General features: G+C 38.4%; 1 protein-coding gene across 1 annotated transcript in view; it reads right to left on the reverse strand.

Moving 5' to 3' along the window:
* The window catches only part of PTPRR (protein tyrosine phosphatase receptor type R), a 142,082-nt gene that overhangs the window by 11,772 nt on the left and 108,936 nt on the right, over window positions 1-21,374 (reverse strand). The window contains exons 8-11 of the mRNA XM_032189212.1: window positions 16,524-16,608; window positions 9,525-9,604; window positions 7,273-7,410; window positions 804-914 (exon numbers count right to left, since the gene is read on the reverse strand). Of these exons, the coding sequence (XP_032045103.1) occupies window positions 804-914; window positions 7,273-7,410; window positions 9,525-9,604; window positions 16,524-16,608 (414 nt within the window). The remainder of the gene's footprint in view (window positions 1-803; window positions 915-7,272; window positions 7,411-9,524; window positions 9,605-16,523; window positions 16,609-21,374) is intronic.

Below are 21,374 nucleotides of genomic sequence, written 5' to 3' on the forward strand. Positions count from 1 at the left end.
ATTTAAGTTAAAGGTGCCAAAGAACTGCACTTCTATGTTAATGAAATATCCCAGTTTGTGCAGCTGTTCTCTCCAACAGAAGCTGCTACCACTTATTTCAGCAAGGCAAGAGGGTAATTATAGGCTGTGGTCATCTGCACACTTCTAACCTGGACAATATGGCTTCTACCCACTTCTCACTGCCTCTTCTGAACCAAATCACCCCAAATCAACCAAAGTTTCCCAGTCCGTTGTTTATCGTAAAGTTTTGTCAGGAAGAGCAGATGTTGGAGTCCCATAGCATATAAGCCCAATGTGGGGAGTAACTAACAAGAGGAGCATCTGCCTTATTTCGGACAGTTAATGCTTAGTCAAGAACCTTGAAAGCATGAAATTTTCCTTATGCACTCGTTATATTTTTACATTCTCAAATAGGCTATAAATGCACTCAACGCATAACACAGACAGCTTATCTTTTTTCTGAATCATGCTGTGCTAGTTCTTTCATTAAATAAAATCCCTTTACATCATCTTGGCAATGCTAAAAGGGCCTCCAAGCAAATATAATTCAAAAGAGTGAAATTTGCATTCTTTTTGAAGCCTTTTTTTTTTTTTTTTTTTTTTTTTTTTATTGCCAGAATGATATAAAACAGCAATATGATGTGTTCCACAGCTTTGGTCTCAATTATACCTTTCAGCTGTGAGCTTCACAGCTCAGTTACTCCTTTTGTAAAAATTTATGCCCTTTAAAAAACATTTTAACTTCATTTAACATTGAAAACATAAAACATTAGGAACAATGCTTCTCAGATGCAGACTGTTACCTTTATTGTAAGTTGACGGACAGTATAGTTCTCACATTCTTGCACACTGTTAACAAGGACTTCAACCTTCCCGTAGATTCCTCTTTTTTCTGGCCAATAGAGCACACATTTCTAGAAAGCAAACATCAATCTCATCAGGAAACTGGACTCTGAAGCCACATTAAGATCTAAATTTTACACTTTTTTTTTTTTTTTTTTGTCTCATAAGTACAGATGAATTCAGCCAAGGTTATTGATGTTAGAAGCATTGTTATTGATGATAGAAGCATTCCTAATAAAATATTGTAGGCTTCTTATTGAATGACTTGGGCCTGATTTTCAGGATCTGAATTTCTAAATATGAATCTCTACCACTGAAATCTTTGAACAACTGTTTTTATTTTTAATGGCTCAGTGAAGTTAAATTAAAGGAACTATTTTACAGATTCAAAACTTCCAGATGATTTTTTTTTTTCTAGAACATTATTTCACAGAGTTAAATCCGGAAGACTTATAAGGTGTACTCTTTCTACATGGGACTTCCTTCTAAGCAAGAGATTTAGAACTTGTCCTGTCCTCAAAAGGCTTTTTGTCCTGTTTACTCTCCTGAACCACAATAAAACAAACCATGCAAATGTGCCCTTAGGTCTTACTGAATTCAATGGGACTTAATGTGCATATTAAAGTGTTTTGCAGAATCATGGCCTAAGTTGTCTATTATATTAGCATTATACAATGAACGATCTTGCTACAGTTACACTAAATTATATCCAGAATTCTTAAAGACTCAGTAGTGTTACACTATTTTGGTGACATATCTGACGAGAGTCTACTGAAAAGGAGATGAAGAAATAGTAGTTATAGATTTAACTGTCATTTTTTTCCCCTGCAAGTTTCTTTATTTTCGGATCAACTGCAATTTCATGTTCATTTCCATTAAAGTATTTCTATACCTGAAAGCAAACATCCCTGTTATAAAAGTACTTCTCTAAAATAGATGCTTATTACCTCAAAAGTATAAGGTGTGTGAGCCACATTTTCTGAAATAATGCTAGCCAATCTGAATCATTCATCGAATTGAAAAAAAATAGTAATCTAAAGAAAGCAGCACAAAGGTAAAAAAATGCACTGAGAGAACAGACAGTCCCACAAGAATAGGAAACCCCAAAAGGACTTGTTTGCATTTCCTCAAACACACTTGCTGAAGAAACTCATATATATTTAGACAGTAGCCTAAATATACATAAAAACAAAACAAAGCAAATATGCACAGCAAAACAAAACAATCACTTTAATATCATTAATTGCTGTAAAACATAGCTTCCAGAAAATCCTGCTAAAAATGAGGCAAAAAAACCACCATCAGTAGTGTTCAAATTAAATGCCACAGTAAAATGCAAGGCTTTACCTCCAGGTGTGATCTTTAAGCTGCTACTCAACCCACTGGCTGATTGAACTGAATGCAAACATCCCTGCTCTATAAATACTCTTCTAAAAATAGATGCTCATTACCTTCAGAGTGAAAGGTGTACGAAAGCCACATTTTCTGAAATAATGCTGGCCAATCTGACTGGTTTTGTTCAAATGCTGTCTTTTGGAGAGTTATTCGAGCATCTTAAATTCGCTGTCTCCCCGAAGACACCAAGAATGGCAATAAAATACTCAGAAATTTGTAAGAAAAAAAAAGTGTTCACCAGTTCCACAGTCAACCCATGTGACACATACAGCTATTATTATCTGCAAGATCTGCAATTCATGCCCCTCCCTGGGAGTGTAGTTTTCAGTGCTAATATGGGAAAAAAATCTAAATACACAATTGTACCCTGACAATCAACAATAGTGCAGTCAACCCCTGAGACTTCTTGATAAATGAAAGTATGCTGTGCATACTACAAAACCTTCAGGCAGTCCATACAAGTGTTTTTCTTGACTCTTTCCCAGAACTGTAATTGGCAGCTTGTGCTGGGTGGACAATGAAACGGGGCTGTCCATTAAAATAACTTTCATTAAACAGCCCATCTACATTTAGTAAGATACAATGGATTATTTTTAACCCAGTCTCCATGCGTCTTTTAAATATTCTATTTGTTACTGCTTTGACAGCCTTGAAAATAGAGCTGGGATCAGCTGTTTTCAGGCACTTCTAAGAAGACAGATATTTGGGGAAATTAAAATGTTTTTGAAAGTTTATTGTAATAAAGGGATAAAGGTGAAGGTGGGAGGGATAAAGATATCAGATGTACAGAAGATAATATGGAAATCCCAGCAGTACCACCACCAACAAAAAGATTAAATGGCCTCAAGCTGTTACTTGAACCTAAAAGGAAATTCCACTGGTCTCAGGTCAGTATATTTTAGACCTGCTCAAAAGCCAAACACAGTGGTTAAGAAGGTTGATATCTAGCCTCGTGTCTGTAATTAGTAACAGCTTATCACCTACTGTATATACTAGAGAAAAGGAAGAATTCACTTGTTCTTATCATGATCTAGTCCCCACTTTTCATGTTCGTCCTCTTCCTTGCTGTTCTCTCAGGCCTCTTTGTTTCCCTTTGAGCACATTCATTTACTACAGCACTTTCTAACTAGGTCACAGATTTTGTGAACTTGGGGTTGAATCCTCTATGTAGTCAGCAAACACGTAACAGCTATGAGCAGGATATTTTAAAAGATGCTTAAGCTAGAAAAAAATTAAAATAAAATCCCAGCCACATTGCATGACAGTCGAAAGCCTGGGAGGCTTCTTACTTCTTGTAGAAAATCTCATCTTCCAACCATCTTTCAAATTCCTCCTCAGGATGCATTTGCACGGAGTAGCTCCCTGATGGTGCCCTCAACTAATGATTTGTATTTCTGATCTGTTTTTTTTTTTTTTTTTTTTTTTTTTTCAAAAAACAAAAACATAATTTCCTGGCCTGAACAGGAAGTTCATACAACAAACAGCATCTCACATGACCTTTAATTTATTTTGTCCTTTTTCCTTCCCTCTGTGACAGGGCTGTAGGCTTAGGTTCCCCCTGTCCCATGTCCTATCTCCTTGCATCCCACCCATGTTGGGTGCTGGGCTTGACGTGGCAGCTCCGGAGGTGGGTCTCCGTAACTGGATGGGATCTGGCCCTGCCTCAGACCAGGGCTGGCACCTGCTATTTGCCACCGTCCGTGAGATGAGCATTGGTTTTGTGACTTGCCAGAAAGTGCTTCTGTTGCAGTCTAGTTTCCTCAGATAATTCTGCTGAATGGAGAAAGGATTTCTCAGCTGACTGGTTATTTACTTTCTCCGGATTTGAACCCTCTGAACAAAGGTGTTTTAACAATCCCCAAATATGTGTGAAGGTACTTGTGTTCAGCTTCATTTCTTTTCCTGTTTATTTTTCCTTATAGCTATGCCAATGACTTTATACATTAACTGACCCAATAACCAGCCAAACACACAACATTAATGAATAATTATAGCAAAGCTTCAGTTCCAGAATCCCTTTTTACTCCTGCCCTCTATTGACTGCCACTTCTAACTCAAGCATGAGAGTTATACTTTAGGAGGGCTTGCAGGATTTGCATTTATATACAAAAATCCTCAAAGTTACGACCAGATCTTCTCAAGTTTTATAACCCTGAGACATCTCTACCGTGGCAATAATGAGTGATCTTCAAAGAGCCTTATTAAGGTAATATTTCTGATTTCCAAAATCTACTTTGCTATGATTAGAGTGCCTATAGACTGAGGGAAAAAATGTTGCATAAAAAGTGATATGAGGTTTTAATAACAAGTTAACAAGATTGTCCTAGATAATGACTGACAACAAGATTTCCATTATCTAAGTAGAATAAACATGCATTGTTTCATGCATCTCTTAGTGCTAGCTCTTTCTTCTTGCAGAATGGTGCACAGTAGTTTTTATTTATGCTTCCCAAAATATGTTTCTTGATTAACAGGTAGAAGTTCCTTTGCTGTGCACTGTCCTAGGCCAGTTAGATTTCTAATCTGTTCAGACACTGTTCAGTTTTCAGTAAAAGTTTTACAGACTGTTTAAAATACTCACTGCAGACATAATTTCTTTAGCATTATTCTTGCTCACTAATCAATCTAAATTTTTTCATCAGACATCAAAATGAAGAAGAATCTAAACAAAAAGTTCATGTTCCATATTTTCTCACATGGCTGAAATGAATATTTTACTCAGCATTCTACTTTCACATTATATTTTCATCCATCTTACAGAAATTCCTGCTACATTGAGTCTTAACTGTTTTTCACCTCATGAAAGGAACTAACTCCACAGAAACCTGTGTGTATAATCATTTCACACAATTTCCTTTCCTTTTGGAAATTCATGACATCTGTATATTCAACTAGGGAATTGATGTCCCAGATAACTTTACTCATGCTAAATTAATTTATTGTTGAGCTTATTATTTTTCATGTGTCTGCTATTTCAGAGCTCCCTGCCCATAAAGTACTTCATACATTCTAGTACAATACAGTTGAAAGGGAGGTTGGTGAATGTTACACCAATTGAGGAAAGAGACCTATACGCGTGAATCAGGTATGGGAATTTGCTTGTGCACGTGGATAAGTACATGAGCATGCTTTCAAATATGAAGGCATTTGTATGCATGAATATTACCAACGTACCTCCCAGAAAATGACAGAAATACAGCAGACCACAGAGAAGAAAAAATATCAAGCACTATTATGCTAATTAACTTCTGTTATTGCCTTCCTCATACACCTCAAATACTTTAAAGTTGAATTAATATTCTTGAGCACAGCCGTTAGCCAGGCTGTTTTCAATAGCAAGCAAGGCTCCAGGACAAATGTACTAACAGTGGGAGAGTTCCTAAGGTTTCTAGACAGGGCAGGACAGCTTGTGCAGACACAGCCTCTCTATATAGCCTGGGAACTACTTGAGATTCTCCACCCTTTCTATTAGGAGGAAATTACCACCGCCAGGCCACAACAATGCGGATAAACACCAGAGCTGAGGGACTGCGTAACTCAGGTAAACACAGGGCTTCCTGACACGTTGGAAACCACTGGGCACTTCTTTCAAGTCATTCTTCTTGTACAGTGTCAGATGTGAGTGTTTAAACAGGCAGTATTTCCTCAGTGAAATATTTATTCTTTTGGACAATTGGGTTGTAGTAGCTTTCCTACAATTTCAGGATTAATCCTTTTAACTTAGGCTTCTGGACGCTGGATTGAACAGTCTAGTTCAAAATGGCACCTGGTTTGGAAATATGTCTTGGGATATTTTCCAGCACTGACCTGTATTTTGCATACGCTTTTCTTAAAATCCACTGGATTTTAAAGCCACTTCATACTAGAAGGCCAAAGTCATGGTGACAAAGAGCCAAGCATTGGTCAAGTGCAGCAGGAAGGAAGAGTGCGTTGACTAAGTCCACCTTTAAATGGGGCAGTAAGTTTGCACCATGGAAATGCATCCAGGATCTTGGCCCCCTGACCACTGAGACTGGGAAATTTACCTGAATAAATTCTGTTTCTCTGTCACCACATTCAACTGACTCTGAAGTGCAGGGAGGTGAGTGGAGCAGGGGCAACATGGCCTTGGCGCTTACTGGACAAGGTGCTGAGATGTGGTTGAGGCACCTACCTGGAGTTGGGAAGAGCTCCTTCATCTATCAGTTTGGACACAAGAAAGAAGTCAAACTCCTTTAAATCTGTCTTTCTTTTGTCCAAAAACCCTTTAAACCACTTCTGTAACATTCAAGCTTCCAAAACAGAGCTTTCTATTGGCCTGCTGCACAGGAGAGTGTTTTTTGTTCTTAATGTCTGACAGCAAAGCACAGACTCTGGCACTATCAAGGAAAGCAAGGTAAAAATTTATATAAATACTAGATAAAGCTATTAAAGATGTAGTTGGGAAGCAATCCAACTACACAGAATACATAACAGGAGCTAGACGGCCATTAGCAATTAAAATGCTATTGTCACCTGAACTTGGTACTAAGGAAAAGAGCTATGTGTTTCCATCCTGGCTAAGTCTCTCCATAGTATTGGCATTTGGGAGCCCCAGCTCTATCTCTGGGATGATCTAGATGATCTGTTGTACCTGGAAGGGTTTCAAAAACTGCTATTACAGCAAAGTACAAACTTCAACCATGTCAGGAAACCTCTAATCATAACGCTACCCATTTACACATCCATTTTTTACATAACAGAAAGTAACAAGCAAGAATTGCAGAGGTGACCACCAGATAAATTAGGTGTTTCTTAATAAATAATGAAACAAACAGCACAGATCTAGAAAAAGGAATTTCTTTTTGTCTTTTTTTTTTTTTTTTAAACATGTCTCTTTTGATGGCTACGCAACTGGAACTGGTGTGTTTGGGTACCCTAACATTACTTTTCACATTACTAGTTACAAGAGTACTAAAGAGCTGGTTATCTGCTGTTTTACTTCCATATCTGCTAAGTTTCTTTCTGCAGAATGCAGCCATTGCAATAATTTCTTGGTCTGGCTAGTTGTCATACCTCATTTTTTTCTTTCAGCTTTGTGATCATAACAATGACAGGGCTATCTTCTTGCCAAACCATCTGCCAGAAATCATTCACAGTATTAATCATGGGTCCCTGCGTTGCGATGAAAGCCTTCTCTTTACCTCCGTATCCCTGGTTTAGAAACAGACACAAAAGCATTTACTTTAAATTCATGTGGTTGACCAAAACTGCAGGTGAATGTCCTAAAGGAGCAAAATGAAGAATCTGGAACTGAAAAAAAATAAATAAATAAAAGAAGAAGAAGAAGAAGAAAAAATTATTTGAATTGAAAACAATTATGAGTAACAGTAGAGCAGATCAGAAATTTTTCAGTAGAACAGTTTTTCCTCTGAGAATTACTGATTCAATGAACTGAAATGATCCTGGGCATACATCAGTCCCTCTCAAATTTCTCTGCTTACTTGGCTTCTTCTAGCTTACCCTGTTTACAATGTAGTTTATGGTCAAGAAGCCAGATAAAAAAAAAAATGAGAACAATAAAACTGTTTCTATGAAGATTTATGACAGGAAAAAAAAAAAAAAAGGATTTAAAATACATGAATGCTTGTGAAGGCAAGGACTCTGAATCTTTGCTAACGGAGAAGCAACTTTAAGAGACCTTATATGAGGGACAGCATCAGTACAGGGAGTCCTGAGACACAAGGCAAAGAAAGGTTGGGTAAACAGTGGAGAATCAGAAGGGAGGAAAAGGCAGGAAGAAATGGGAAAAACATGAGACTGCCTTCTTATTTTTCAGGTGAAAAGGAGAACTTGGGAGTTTGTGCACTGACAGGGATCCCAACAGCAGTGCAGATCAGCAGAGCCTAGCAATGTGGGATGGGAATGACTGCAGAGCAGTTGGAGGTGGTGTGGGGGTCCCTAACCACAGCAGTTTATTTTGGGTGCCTTTCTCCCTGGCTGAGCTCTTCTGCACTATTATCCATTGTATGGACTAACAGGATAGATCCTCAGCTGGTACAAACAGTCCTCTCTCTGCTGACCAATTTGCCTGAATGTACTGTCAGAGATCAGTGTGTCAGGACCCCAGTGAGCTTAATGATTTAATTTCATCACTGACACCACTACCAGTGGCAGCAGCAGGAGAAATCACAGTATTTTGGCATGTGGGGTGGTGGCAGAGGGCAGGGAGATCCCAGAGGACTCAAAGTGTGGCCTGGCTGATGGAAGAGTCATGCTGTTGCTCTCGAAAGAGAACTGCTCTGCTCAGTGACATGATGATGTCTTTCATTCAAAACACTGACAGTACAGAATGTAACGTGAGGCAGCATAAGAGGTGTGAGGGATGTGTCCGTATATATTCATGTACTGTTACTTAAATAAGCAATATCATCATTGAGCTCAGGGGCTGTAATTTCAGTTGCAGAAATACATTTATTCCAGCTGAGGATCCAGCACATAACTAATCAAAACATTTAATTTTGCAGGAAAGGACTATACTCCTAAAACACTATTGAAGTAGTTTCTTAGTATTCTATGCAGTATACATTGTGCCAGGATTTTAAGAAGACTCTATGTGTGTCATTGAGGATTACTATGTAGCTGACACTTAGAAATAATACTATCCAACAGGGTTCATACTGGTAAAGTGCTTGCACCATGTAACCACATAATATAGGGAGTAAACAGGTGAATAAATGTGCATGCTGATGCCCATGTGTATATTTAATACATCTGTTTATGCTCCTTTGCAAAAGCTGTTACAATATCCATTTAATTACTTAACTGGTGATTTCAGGACTATCAATTCACATAGTTATATATGAAAAAAACCACATCAGTACTGAAGATGTTGGTACGTAACATGACTGCCATGAGCAACTGTAGAGCCTATATTGCTATTGACTCTGATCTTTTTTTACCAAAATACCAGTATTTCTGTCTCCGTTGAAAGGTAGCCTTTTTTTCCTTCCTATAAGGCAGCAAGACAATATAAACCAGTAAATACTGAATTAAATAGAAACAGTGATGAACGTGTTTCTCAATGCTTTATATGCATTTGATAACCTTTTTCTTACTGCAGCCACTTTAGCACATTGATGGCTATGTGGTCTATGGCACAAACAGATCATGAAACTACTTCCATCACAGCAATGTAGACAAAAAGATTATAGGATTTATCAATGCAGATGGGTAGGGATAAAATGAGTGGTACCTTGGCAAAAACAGCTATTCAGGTGGAAAATCAAATATTCTCAAAAGCACAGGAAGAGTGTACATTTACTTACCCTAATGTAGTTAGCATTTATGTAGGTACTCAAGGAGTCAGATGGATTTTTTGGTTTCAAATACACTCTGCTTAGAGGATCTAAGAGCACAAGGAAGACGGAAATTGAAAAGAAAACCCATAATTAGAAGATTTCTATAGAGAATCAAAGACTTGTTGAAGAAAATAATCTATGGTTATTCGGGGTTGTCAAGCACTATAGCATTATGCATGATTTTTTTTTTTTTTTTGCTGCAAAGACTCATCACATGAAACTAAGGAATACCTACACTGCACAGCTCTGGGCTGTGTAGAAGTATCTCAGTAAGCTGTGGACATTACAGCAATACTATCATGTCTGGGCAATGTTCAAGTAAGTTCTAATCTGCCTGTGTTGAGTATCCAGCTGACCTGTCTAGACTGTCTCTGCAGCTTGTCATATCTTTGCAGGATGCTAGATAAATATACCAAGTCCTTTGGATTCAGCTTAGATACCTCTGCATGAAGCTGTGCTGTTTCAATGACTACAGTTGGATTTAATTTAAGAAAAGTCCTCCCCGCCTGGGGTGAAATCAGCTATGTGTTTCTATATCAATGCAATGTTCACTGTACGAGTCTGGACTAAGTGATCCTTATCTTTTCTTTCAGTCCCCTGTTCTCATCTGACACAATTTGTGAACACTGGTGTGTAACAAGCTGTAGAAAAAAATGCCAAAATATGGAAACATTTTCCTTCATGCTCTTCTTCCCTTCACTGTCTTGGATGACCTAGAATAGAATGGGGCATGGTTCTGCTGACTGTAGAACTGGGGGTTAAAAAATTCCCCCTGCAAATGATGTTTTTGTTTGTTCGTTCGTTTGTTTGTAATGATGTGATTGCCCATGTACTAGCCTTTTGGAATTAAAGCCAGTAAATTCTCAATTACATACTGTAACGGAGAGAGAAAAGGAGGAGGGAAATGAGATGCCTATGTAGTGGCTCTGTAGGGGCACACTTTGGTTTTCTTTGCACCTTTTCTGAAAGAATATTCTAGTTTTAACAAAATGATATAGCAAAATTTCTGTACTGGAAAAAAATAATAATTTCGTCCATGAGTTTGCTTCATTAATTAAGTAGAATCATCAGCTTTTTGACAGTGTCCAGACCCCTATTAGTTTGGAAATGGTCTCTGGATAGCTGCTGTGTGAGTGCAATCAAGGCAAAGTGCTCAAAGATTTTTACGTGGACGCTGAACTGGAGAGTAGTAAGAAAACACTATTTATTAGGTGGCCCTGCCGTTTACACCAAAAGATATTATTGATGTACGTATGCTGCAGCAAAAACTGGCACTTTCAGAGTTGCTTTTGAATTTCTTTTGTGACTTTTCATCCTGTTCCTATGAAAAGATAAAACCTTTGCAAATCAAAGGAAGAGACAGGGCGATCCCACACATACTTTATGTCCTTTTCCCCCTAGAGGTGACAGGAGCTTTGTGGGAAGGGAGTGGAGCCAGTACAGGACTCATACCCGTGTTATGAAGTATGTTTCTTAAAATGGACAAATGAATGAATGTCTTTTAATTCAAAGTCTGTGCATGGAAGTCTTGTCCTCTGTGTTAACAGCACTACACGAAGCCTGCTTAGCTTGTGTTACAAGTCTCTTTGTACAAGCTCTCCCAACTTTTTCACTTAGAGCATTTTTTTCCCCCTTAACAATATGAGGACAGGAAACCTCTCATTCCTTTTCAGCACAGCGTGATTATTAGCCATTTCCACAAATGCCTCAGGCTACGTGGCCTTGAAAAAACACTCGCTTCCTCCAGCTCACACAATGCCTCCAATTCTGATGTAGCTTGACCCCTACCTTAAAAAACCTCTTCCAAGCAGACTCAACATCCAGCTTATTTACCGTACCTTGGGATAAATTCCTCTGTTACTAAGGAGCGGCTAACTCAGCTTCAGAATTTATGCGACTTTCTTCCAATTCCAATCAACTAAACAATCACTGCTTTGGAATAGAGATCTTTTATAAATTAACAGTCCTAATCGTTTCTGAAATAGATAATTGCTGCACACATTGCTCAGAAATGAGGAACACCTGAGCACTGCTCAAGATCTAGAGCCACTAAGCAGTCACTGCACACAAATGGAAGTAATTAGCTGAGTTCTGTATGACAAATACCTCGGAGGTAATCATCTTCTCCTCAAGGATGGCAAAGTCTGAGAGTCTGAAGCTACAGTGGGAAGACACAGATGGTGGCTGCAAGGCTGAATTCATCAATGTTTGTAAAACATCTTGAAGTGCAGCAGAGCTGTTAAGCACTTGTAATTGCTAATAAAAAATGCCTCCTACAATTTTGACTGAGGCAAAATTACTGCTGTTTTTTCCATGTATCTAGGAAGTCTGGAATAGCTCGCCCATTAAAGTGGAAGAGGTTTCCTCTAGCTCCATCTTTAACAAATTAATACTGGTATGAATTTACCAGGCTGGAGGAATAAGAGGGAGTTAAAGTGTCTGTAGCTTCAGAAGAGCCATGAGAGTAGCCCGTGTAGGGATGGTGTTGCCAGACAGCCTTCCCAGTGCCATCGATACTGGAGTTTCATCCACTGTATGAACACCACTTTGTCGTGAAGGCTCAGAGCTTCATCCCATTTCTCAAACTATTCTGCTGTGGGTTGTTAGTTTTTTTCATCTTCCATTTAGACCGCTGCTATGTACTAAATTCTTTAGGGCATGGGTATGTCTGTTCTTGTAGTATTTCCAAGGCAAATCACTTGTTACTCTTAGTCTAGTCCCAGTTACCTTACTGACAGTAGGACTCAAACGGTGTAAGAAGGGCTATCCTTACGGTATTTCTTTTTCCTGGCCAGGAAAGGAAAACAAACATTTTGTGAGGCAGGCTGCTGCCACACTTACAGCCAATGAGTCATACAGCTTTCAGATATTGTAGCATTTTAAAATTCACCCACTCCTATTTTGCCTTCTTTTGCTTGCAGCCTATAAATCAAGTATGGGTTCTCATATTCTTTGACAAATATTGTAACATTGAACATGGAAGAATCATACCAGACTGTATCCCTAATCTGTGCCAGGTACAACATAGCACTACAGGGCAGGGAATGGGTATTAGACATGCAAATAATACAACAGCCTCAAAACACCTCATGTACGAAATACCTGTAAACTACACGCCATTTTTAAATCTCATCTGAGTCACTTCCCAGTACTTTCATTATAGACCAGGGTTTCCCAATGGAAAACCTAACAGATTTATGATGGTGAGTGTTACTACACTTAAAACATATTTCAGCACTAGAAAATAAAGCTTCATTGATGCAAAGGGAATCTCTCGTAACTTCCAGAAATAAGGTTTGCCTAATATCTATTTGTATTTTTAACTATGCAGCCTAACATTAATTAAATAATCAATTACAATAGTGGTTATTATAATTAGTATATGATAACAATTATGATACTGGTGACTACAACTAGGACACGTTTTGTCAAATCACATGGAAATACACAAGTTTTTTTATGAATCCATGATGAATTCCCCCAAGATCAAACATTTTTTTCACATTCTGCTGTGAAAATATGATTCTTTTTTTTTTTTTTTAATTTGTCTGTAAAAATCTGGAGTTGATCCTTTGCCTTCATTAGGGAGCAGGACTGGGGCAAACAGGATAGAGTTCATAGTCAGGACTATAGTACAAGGGAGCTCAAAAATCCTCAGCAAGAGAACGGTTTCCCAGCATCTGTCTATAAGCTTGTGTACAAAAGTGCTTTGTTCATACAATTCAGATTTAAGTTTCACCTTGTCTTTAAACAGAGTGTCAGAGCCAGTTTTAGTACAAACAACAACAGTTTGTAGATTTGTGGGTCTGACCCACCAAGTGCTTTGCACCTTCCTGTCACTGTGAATCTGCTGCTCTGCAGCAACTGTTTTCATGCAGGCTTTTGCCCTGAGGGTACTTCTTAAAAGAAATAAGGAATGACGTCCAGGTACCTTGTATGTGTTGCACACACACAGATACCCACCGAATAGTGTTAAGCCAATGGCTCCTTTGTGAGCAAGAGATCACGCATGCTCTGAAGCACCACAGAAATTTTACCTGGTTTGAGGTGGAGAAGTGAAATAGGAAGGGGGAAAGATACAGGTCTTTGAAGCTGAGGTCCTGCTGTGGTAGGGGCTGCAGGAGGCAGCAGGTGAAGGGGAAGGTGTGAAATGAGAGGATGAAGAGGGGGTACCAGGGCTGTTGTTCTGCCCCAGGGATGCAACCATGGTGAGACTGTAGGACTGGGAACACGTTCAGAGGGAGCCAGAAATGCTGTAAGCGGATGGTGGGGGAATGCAGCTGAATGAAGATATGGAGAGGGGTTTAACAGGACCCCTCTTAACAGGACCAAGGTGGCATCTTGGTCAGGAGGAGGGATGGAGAAAGAATGATCTCAAGGAACAGTCTAACCACTTGCCTTGTCCCTTCGTTTGGAGTATTAGCATATTGCTATGAAACAAATAGCACTTAGAAAACTTACAGAGGCACCCTCGCATTTGTATTTGAGCGTTGGCTATACTATACTGCAACTGAAACATCTTTCACAGAAATGTAACATTTCCTGAACATCACAGTTTTCCATACAGAAGTGATTTTCACGAGACAGTCATTTTATTCCACCAGCCTGAGTCTGTCTGGGTAGTATCTACTAACATTAACCTGCCCCCATGCACCCTGTGACAGAATTATCTGTGTTCGAGTTATCTCTTAGAAAATGAGAACATCCTCCCCAGCGTAGAGGGTGGAGTGGGTAGATGGGGGCATTTTTAGAGATAATCCATCAATCTCAACGTCACTTGTCACCACAGGTGCCCCGATTTAAGAGACGCGCCCAGTGCTGGGAATGGAAAAGCTGACACGGGCGCACTAAGCAGTAGGTTGATATCATCTGAGCAGGAAAGCAGGAAGGCTGCTCTATTTAATCATGCAAATCGTTTCCAAACCTTTTTGGACTGGGCGTGGGTGTGCGAGTATTTATTATGAGCGTGTGCCTCACTCCTCAAAATATCTCCTTTGAAAAAGCTCGGTGCTAACACACAACAGACCTTTTGATTTCTGTCAAGGAGGGTTACAAAGCGCCTGTCAGAGAGTAGCTGTGGTGCACACCGGCAGTAAGTTTTGACTGAAAATGTGCCTCAGAGTCAGCTGCACGCCCCAGCTAGCTGGAAGTGAAAACACAAAGGCATTCTGATTCTCAAAACTCATCAGCATCAACCGCGGCCCAGCTGCTGCGACCCAATTCGAAACACATGCGGCACCGAAGCAGGGCTCTTTGCACTTGCAAGGTGTTCCTGAAGGCAAACCTGATGCTAGGCGCTGTAGGAAGGGGGATCTCCTTAAAAAATGCTGCCTGTCAGGCAGAGGGAGGCTTGGGTGATATCCTGGCTCCGCCACAGCCGATGGCAAACTCCTGCTTTCGTCAAAGGGGTCAGGATTTCGCCCTCTGTGCACATCCTGTTGACACTGGGCCAAACTGTCGGGGCCGCTTAATTTTCTGATTACTTGGTAACTGATAACTTGTATTCAATTGCTTTCATTTGTTTAATTCCCTTCAACATCCCACCACTGCACTCAGCCGCACACAGCTATTCGCTGCAAGAGAGGAACTGGCCCTGGAGGCAGCGGGAATTCTGCTGGTGGCTGAAGGGAAGCGAGGGCTCAACACAAGGGGTTTCTTTCCCAGCCATGTATCGTGTTTCTGAGACCAATCTAGCAGCTGAAGGCCATCTTTTTCATTAATCTGACTGCAAGGTCTTCGGATGGTGCGATCAAATTACAGAGCATCCAGACTCACTGAGAAAAATCCTGTAATTTAAAGTGTGTGAGTTCGTATACTCACTCGTATTAGTGTATAACATAGTTCTACAAGGACATTACAGAGATAATTAGAAAACAGCTTCCTAGTTGATAGGACATGCTATCATTTAGAAAGTATTCTTCATTCCAAACCCAAGCAAAAAGTTGTGTTTACATTTTTCTGTGGGAGTGTCCCCCAACAGTTAGAGTCACAGAAGTTTTTCACTTCAATACTGTCAAAATATTATAAAAGCACAACTGCTCATATCTATATTTAGTGCAATATTTAAAGTTCTGCAACCTATTTTGAAACTGAACACAAAACAAAATGATTAATGAAAGAGAAATGGAATGTCTCAGTATCCCCCAAGAAATGTTATAAAAATAGTTCAATTTCAGAGAAATGTGCGTTTTGAAGGAAAACTATTCCACTGAAAAGTTTTCAATCACCTCTAATTATAATAAAGCAATTGTAACTATGTCAGAAATAAATTATTTGGGCCAATGAAAATACAGAAGCAGTATAGCAAAGCAGTAATAACTCCACAGCAATGATGAGGCAGCACTGTGTGAGAGTGGTTTTCTTACTAGTGTAAACAGATTCCCACAAAGCCATGCAATGCATGGAGAAGAAGAAAAAAATCAAAACAACAAACCAATAAAACCCAAATAACAGAGGACTTATAAAGTAGGAAGTCCACTATGAGAAAGGATAGGATGCAACTGCTCTTTTAGTCTGGGCGACTTAAAGTTAGACAGGATCCCGAGTAGCTTGACCCAACCAGAGGGAATTCAGTGATGGGGTGCACGCTGCAGGATGGTGTGGGCTGTGATGCAGGCAACAGCCTTGGTCTTCTCATTCCCCAGACTAGGGAAGATATTGCAAGGCACAGCGCTCTTTCTACCCCTTTGCTTGAGCTGATGTCCAGAGAAAACCAGCATGCACCCCGGCTGCATTTCCGCAAGTGGTTGGGATGCAGCCAAAGTGTACCTACTGACTAAGGCATCCATGTAGAGTCCTGCATTGGCCAGTCCTCCAACACTGGGCTTTTCTTTCTACATAGACTACAAATACACTTATGAGTAGGTAGACAGTGATCAAAGATAAAGACAGATAGATTTTCACAGCAATATATTGTAAAAGAAGAACTAAATTCCATAGTAGGGAACCATGGGATAACTCACTTACTTGGCAAAATTGTTTTATAGCGGTTTTTAGTTCCATGACTTGGGATGTCAATTTCTTTGGGATCCACAAAATTCATTGGTATTTCCTATAAGAAATAAATTAAATAAGATTGGTGTTTCTGAAGGAGCCATGCAGGAAATTATCACCAGAAGGCCATCTGCTGTTACACAACTGTCTTTTGACATCAAAGTTATTAAGAAAAAAAGTGGTTCCCACCTCAAGCCTGTCAACACCCTTCCTTTAATAAACACAGGAGTTGCATATTGAAGGGGCGACTTCCAAGGAACACTTCTGATGAATTATTAAAAGCAAGGTTTTTATAGGATTAGGAGATAGGTTAGAAAACACAATAGTACTAGAAAAATGGAGTTGAAAAGTGCAGTATCATACCAGAACAGAGCAAAAATTTACATAAATGGAACAGGAACTATCAAAACAATTAAATATTAATATGTCTGCCTTTTTCTTTTTTTTTAAATTTTGTGCAAAGCCCTTAACAATGCCATTTAAAGATTTTATTTGTTTTTTAAAGACACTATTAATCTTTTAATACAGTCTAAATACTCTAACGTATAATTAAAAAATGAACCCACTTCTCTTCATTCTCCTTTTGACTTTTTATCCTCTGAGAGACATTGCCACCTTTAAATCTGCAGTTGTGCAAATGCCTAATGTGACAATCTGCTCTTGATCAGTTTAAAATCACTGTTTTTCAAGTTGTTTGTCAGAATGAAGAGCAAAATTCCTCCTATTTTTTGTTGAACAAAATGCTTCATTTGGTCTAAGGAGGGAAGAATCACATTGATTCTGAGGTCCTGAAAAATTGCTACTGCTCTTTTAAAAAAAACAACAAAAACTTCTGGAAATGGTAAAATGAGACATACATTTATTTTTATTTATTTATTTTATCCATGATTTGGGGGAACATTTTACCAGACAGGATATGCAAGATGCTTCAGTTGACTCAAATCTTCGTTTTTCACTGATTTTTTTTGGCCACCACTGTTTAAATTATCTTCGTGTAAGCTGGAATTTGATCTTTGGTAAATTAATACTTCTACTTAAGAGCAAAGTAATTTCTAGAGACTTCAGAACTCCCTTACTAGCCTGGGACGTTTATCCAAAGAGACAGTGGCATATTATATAAATGCCTCTTGCAGACACATGAGGAGGCACAAAAGGTATTTGCTCTTCCCCTTTTCAATGCAAACCTCCTTTGACTTGAGCCGCTGGAAAATTTACTAAAGCATTTTCCTCCAAAATCAGCTGGTTTTTAACTCTACAGCCTGTCCCGGACTTTGGCAAAAATCAGAAGCACGGCTGTTGTCCTTCAGACCCAAGTACTTGTGGGGCCAAGGGCACAGACAGAAATCTGCCAATAGGCTGTGGATCACAGCCATAGACGGGTCACTTATTGCGAGACTGGCTATGAAATGCAAGAGGTGATTCCAGAATAAAATTCAGGATAGTATGGGGAAAACATCCCTGCTAGCAGTGGAAAATAAGCCCAGCACAAACACTTGCAAATTAGCACACAAAATCTGTAGATGTCTAGACAATATATATCTAATTGTTTTAGTAAACCAAATTGTTTTACTAAACATATATAATATATATATATTTAAATAATTATAAATAATTTATAAGGTGCACAGTTGCATGCGTGTAACTACACGTCCTGCATATATGCCTTTGTTCATGGGCTACTTCACCTATTTGGGTGATACTCTGGCTCACACTGGACCTTCAGCTGCTTATAAACAAAGAAATATGATTTGGGTCTCTGAGAGCAGAGATAATGTGGCAACATTTATGAAAATTCAGGCAAATGTTTTTTATACCCATCCCTCCATTTTGGCGAGACAAAAAATTTATAGATTTATCTAGCTGGCATTTCCCATGCACGATTGTATTTTCTGACATTCCAGTGTTTCAGGAAAATGAATTTTTCTGTTTTGTCACCAAATTCCCAAGTATTTTTTGAATAGCAGTAGCTCAGGCTATTGAAGAAATATATGCTGGGAAATTTATATATCTTCCTCATTGCCAAATCAGGTGCATTCCCCCAATTCCCCCAAGTAAAACTATTCAAACTTTCTGTCAGCCAAGGAAAAAAAAAAATAAAAAGAATAGTTCTTTTTCTTTCTTAATAAATATTGTGGAAAAATGTTTTGATACTGACTAATTTTTACAAATAAAAAGTATAATTATTAGTTCTCTAAACTGTTAATTAAAAAATAATAATTTTTTAAACCAAAGTTAACCTGAAACTGATCATGCTTTAGTTTTCCACTGAAAACTTTGAACATTTCTCAATTTTTTGCACACTTGGAAGATTTTCATGGGAAATATTCATTTTAGTCTCAAGAAGACTGCGTTACTATATTTTCTTAGCTAGTTAAAACAAGCTGAGTGAATGGAGCGGGCAATGGTTATATATTGTGAACTTTGCATGCTTTAAGTTCCTAATAAAGCTATTATCTGTAGCAAGGAAGACATTAAACAGAAACTGTTCAACAGGTTCTTCTTAAAACATATTTAAAAGAAAGATTTAAAACCAGAACAGAAAAGAAATGATCTTTTCAATAGAATTCCTTGAAAAAAATGAATGACCAGAGTTATGTTGTGCCCCACTGAAGGAACAATAAAATGTGAGTATCCATTGACCCAAAGCCATGAATGGATGCTGTGTGAGAAGATTTGGGTAAATGAGATGCTGTGGACATGCCAAGTTGTTTGTACAAACTGAGTTCTAACGTGGGGGCTTTAAACATGAAAATGTTATTTCTTCCAACTTTCCTGTCTAAGCTGCAGAATGACAGAAAATGGATGGCACAAATGGTGATAAAAGAATGTAGGATGCTTAAAATTCTTTCCATGTACGCTGTCTGACCATTTGTTGGTAAAACAACCTAGTGATTTATTTTTCCTGAGCGAATGACTTTCACTCTAAACCCTGTTTCTGTAAAGGTGAAAAAAAGACAGGACTGTTTTATAGGAATGCTATTATTCATAATGAAAAACTACTCAGACTAAGATGGCACTCATCTGTTTTACTGACTTACATGCACAAATTGTAAAGGAAGTAAAACTTCAAGGAATCACATGCTTAGGCATGTTTAGAAAGAATTGAATTGTCTGTATGCTTTTGTTAAGATCAGTGTCGTATAGGTCTTCCTGCTCTTATATGTCCCATTGGGATACACGTTTCTGTGAATCTCTATTTATTAAATCTGAGCTATTAACCAGTCTTAAAAAGTTTTGCTTGTTTAGTTTGGTTTGCTAATGAGTTGTAAAAGTTAAAAACAGTATGCTAATATTGGGTTGGGTAGCTTTGTGTGTTAGGGTTGTCTGATCTGGTACCCTCTGATAGCAGTAAGTAGCAGGACACCTGAAGGAACTATAGGAACAAGATGAGCTTTTCATTTTACTTATTTATCTATCTATCTATCTATCTATCTATCTATCTATTTATCTATCTATTTATTTATTTTTAACCTGGCCACCTGATTGCATTCTTTTAGCAAGAAATATAATGAATATTCACTCATGTTCACATTCTTGCTACTCGTGATTTTATAGGCTTCTATTAGAGCCTATAAAGGACTTTCCTAGTCAAAGGAGTCCTTGCCTGAGTCTATCTAGCATCATTGGATACAGAAGCTACTCTAGCCTGTGATTATATTCACCATACTTCCATACATGATTCAAAATGGAGTGATCAAAGCAGCTTGCACTTCTGACTGTCATATAGGTTTTTCCACCATTATAAAGATGTTTTCTATTTTATTCTCTATTCCTTTTCCCATGACTCTTAGCCCTCCATTTCAGAACCAAGTGAAGTATATAAAACTATTTCCCCCAGACACATAACATTTTATTTTTCAATCCTGAATTTCACCTACCTTGTTACACTCATATAATCCATCTGGAACTTCTTTGAAGTCCATTTCTAATTTTACTACTCTTCATAATTCAGTATCATCATCATACTTTGTCCTTACTATTTATTCCCTTTTCTAAATGGCTTTTGAGCATCTTGGTCAGTACCAGATCTGAAATAGATGCCACTGGACAGCCTCCTTTCAGTCTGAGAAGCAACCATATAGGCTACAAATCCCTCCTATGCTACAAACACTGTGTTGCTTCTTCCCTGATGTACTGCATTTGCTCATATAACTATTAGTTTCTTTGCAATTTCTCTGATACATACACCAGACTTACAGGTCTGTAGTTCTCTGAATCTCTTCTGGAGCCCTTCTGGAAAACTCTTGTTAACTCTGCCCTCTGATTTCCTAAATACTGGCACCCAAGTGCTAGTGTACCCCTGCCCTGTTAACACATCAGTAACTATAAATATGAAGTCCTTCAGGACTTCTGGGCCCAGCTTATTCCAGTGTTTACTTTTTATACAATTTATTGATTTGTTCTGTTCCATTAACACTTCAATATCAGACAGACCCTTTAGCAATCTGTTTTAATCTACTTCTGTCACACAGGTAGGAAATTCCGTATGTTCATCTGTGGTGACCACGGATATAAATAACACAAACACTTTTCTCCTGTCACCTCACATTTTCTACCCTTTGTTCTTCTACTGATCCTCATACTCTTTGTTATGTTTTGTGCTTTTGATCTATTTAAAAATAAAGCTATAGGGTTTTCTGTAAGTTCAAAACCTTTTTTTTTGGCCTGCCTTATTCAGCTTCCACATTCAACTGGCTTCTGTTTACACTTTATTCCATTTCCCTTGTAAAGACTGTCTCCTTTTTTCTGATAGACATTTTTATCTGGCTGTTTTGCAATACCAGTCTCTTTCAGGTCTTCCTGAAGTAATATTTAATAGTGTGT

This window comes from Aythya fuligula, chromosome 1 (assembly GCF_009819795.1).
Source record: "Aythya fuligula isolate bAytFul2 chromosome 1, bAytFul2.pri, whole genome shotgun sequence".
Lineage (NCBI taxonomy): Eukaryota > Metazoa > Chordata > Aves > Anseriformes > Anatidae > Aythya > Aythya fuligula.